The 3045-nt window shown below is 42.5% G+C and overlaps 1 protein-coding gene across 1 annotated transcript in view; it reads left to right on the top strand.

Annotated features, from left to right (window-relative positions):
• The first annotated feature begins 1383 nt into the window (after positions 1-1383).
• Positions 1384-3045, top strand: part of FBXW2 (F-box and WD repeat domain containing 2) — an 8289-nt gene continuing 6627 nt past the window's right edge. Inside the window, exon 1 of the mRNA XM_010132860.1 lies at positions 1384-1889. Within this exon, the coding sequence (XP_010131162.1) occupies positions 1400-1889 (490 nt within the window). The 5' untranslated portion in view covers positions 1384-1399. The remainder of the gene's footprint in view (positions 1890-3045) is intronic.

Genomic DNA, 3045 nt, shown 5'->3' with positions numbered 1-3045 from the left:
CGGCTTCGGAACCCGCCGGCAGCCCTCGATCCCGGTGTTAGCTCTTCCTCCTTCCTCCTGAATACAGCAGACGCCTCAGAGCGCGCCTATTTTTTATTCACAGGGAGCCTGTTAGAAATCTTTGTTTGCTTTAAAGAACACACGTACCTTTCAAACAGCAAATATATTCTCTGCCGTTTGTGCTGAGGAGAGCTGGAGAGTGCTGCCAGCAGTAAAAGTCTGAACTTCGACTGGGTAGGAGCTGCTGCCTCTGCCATTTGATGCCAGTGCATTCTTGTGTTTTTATCGACAATTACCTGGCATGTGCAGCCTTTCGTAGTGGGAACTGCACTTTCCTGTGCTGCTGTGCCATGTTAAGAGGTACTCCAAGATCTTTACACCACGAAGGTAAAATGTCTGTGCAGAAGTAAACGTGTTATTGACTCCCACTCAGATCCCTCAATTCTTTGGGTTTGGGAGCTTCTGTGAATTAAATGCAACCAGTTGTCTAATGTGTGGAATTCAGGTTTTCCAGAAAAAGTAAATAATTATGGCTTTTTAACTCTTTGCCTGACTTCTGTCTTGCTAAGCACTTGTCCAGCATTACTGCAGGAATTTGAGGTGCCGCAGGATAGTATAAGTGGATACAGGTTGCATAGGTCCTCCTAGTTCAGGAGGTTCAAGCCTTCGATTTCATAGTTAATTTTTTTTCATTGGAAATAAACAGAGAAAAAAAACCAAAAACCCCAACAAATTACAAAAAAAAAGGTGTGTAGGTCAAAGCAGTGCAAACATGTCAAAACTTACACTAGACCAGCACAGTTGACAGTCTTTACACGAGCCAAATAGAAAGATGGCTAACAGAGCCTTCAGCGCAATTTTTCAAGCATCTCTGTCTTCTTAAAAAACCCCCAACAAACCAACAGTTACCTGCTTTGTGTTTAAAATAGTTCGGGACAAAGGTATGAATAAGTTCTGTCAGTAAACAGCTCGTCACTCTGCTCATACGCTTTGGTTTCTTCCCTGGATGAGTATAACCCACGCGTAAACTGTAAGACGCTGTTTATTAGGTATAATAGGTTTAAAACTTAAACGAACCCTGACTTGCTGGGCTCAGAATTTGAGGGTGTTAAACCTAGGACAAGAAGGACGTTAACGTTTGTAGTGAATGCTCACGTTCAGGCGCTCCATACAGTTCACTACCGAGTCTGATGCGGGACAGGTGTAGTTCAGAGTGCGCGCGAATGCTTAGTCCTGACCTAGTGATTATTGACGGTGTGTTTGGTCACTTCAGTCCGTGCGTTAACGTGCTGTTTGGAATACTCGTGTACCAGTGATAAAGATGTGATGCTTGCTTTGTTTTCTGAACGGAACTAATACAGTATTTTGATGTATCACAGGTAAATTTTTCCATAACCTTATGGAGAAAAAGGACTTTGAAGCATGGCTTGATAACATTTCTATTACATTTCTTTCTCTGACGGACTTGCAGAAAAATGAAACTCTGGATCACCTGATTAGCTTGAGTGGAGCAGTCCAGCTCAGGCACCTCTCCAATAATCTAGAGATTCTCCTCAAGAGAGACTTCCTCAAACTTCTTCCATTGGAACTTAGTTTTTATCTGTTAAAATGGCTTGATCCTCAGACCTTACTCACATGTTGCCTCGTCTCTAAGCAGTGGAATAAGGTTATAAGTGCCTGTACAGAGGTGTGGCAGACTGCGTGTAAGAATCTGGGCTGGCAGATAGATGACTCTGTTCAGGATCCTCTGCATTGGAAGAAGGTTTACCTAAAGGCTATTCTAAGGATGAAGCAACTGAAGGACCATGAAGCCTTTGAGACATCCTCTTTAATTGGACACAGTGCCAGAGTGTATGCACTTTACTATAAGGATGGACTTCTGTGTACAGGTAGGAAGGGCAGAAAACCTGGGAGTCTTACAATGCTTTGTTTTCTCTCCCCCACCCTCCCAATGTGATTAATGACAATTTGCTTTTCCTTTACCAGACAGATTAATTTCATAGTGCTAATGCACTTTAAGATGACTCCAAATTACTTTTTTTTCAGTTTCCAAACACCTATCATGCTAATAAACTCATTAATCTCTTTAACAGGAAAACAAGGAGAACAATTTCCATTTTGGTTAAAAACCAGTAAGAGCAGGTACCATGCTTCAGATTAGTAAACCCATGGGAAGTGCAGGTGCGTTAGTTATCCTCCTGGAGGATAACTTCCTGTTCAAGGGACGTTGTTCACGCTGTGCGATCACTGCAGCCTCCCAAGGTGTGGCAAGAAAAGTCTGTCGTCTTCCTTGAAACAAGACAATTTCTCTCATACAGGCTGTAGGCACTCGCAGTTCTCAAGTGCTTGTGTGAGGACCCCTGAGATTTAACCGTGCTGCCAGTCTGTCTTGCACATTGTAATGGTAATTTCGGCTTCCTCCCTGAAGAGTGCAGACTAGAATATTTCAGTTTGAGCTTAAAATACAGCCAGAACAAATTCGACAGATTAAGTATGGAAGAACAGTGATAGAGTTACACTGAACTGCTGTCAGATGTATTCCAGGGACTGCCAGTCTGTCTTGCACATTGTAATGGTAATTTCGGCTTCCTCCCTGAAGAGTGCAGACTAGAATATTTCAGTTTGAGCTTAAAAATACAGCCAGAACAAATTCGACAGATTAAGTATGGAAGAACAGTGATAGAGTTACACTGAACTGCTGTCAGATGTATTCCAGGGATTTCCCAGCCACTCCAAATGACAGTGCTACCGAGTAAGTTGGTAATACTGGCTAAGTACTCCCACGTTTGTTGGTATGTTAACATGGTTACTAGAAACCAACAACTAGACTCAAAATACAGCCAGAACAAATTCGACAGATTAAGTATGGAAGAACAGTGATAGAGTTACACTGAACTGCTGTCAGATGTATTCCAGGGATTTCCCAGCCACTCCAAATGACAGTGCTACCGAGTAAGTTGGTAATACTGGCTAAGTACTCCCACGTTTGTTGGTATGTTAACATGGTTACTAGAAACCAACAACTAGACTCTAGTCAGTCTTTTT

This window comes from Buceros rhinoceros, unplaced genomic scaffold (genome assembly GCF_000710305.1).
Source record: "Buceros rhinoceros silvestris isolate BGI_N320 unplaced genomic scaffold, ASM71030v1 scaffold12363, whole genome shotgun sequence".
NCBI classification, from domain to species: domain Eukaryota; kingdom Metazoa; phylum Chordata; class Aves; order Bucerotiformes; family Bucerotidae; genus Buceros; species Buceros rhinoceros.
This window is presented reverse-complemented; position numbering and strand designations above follow the sequence as displayed.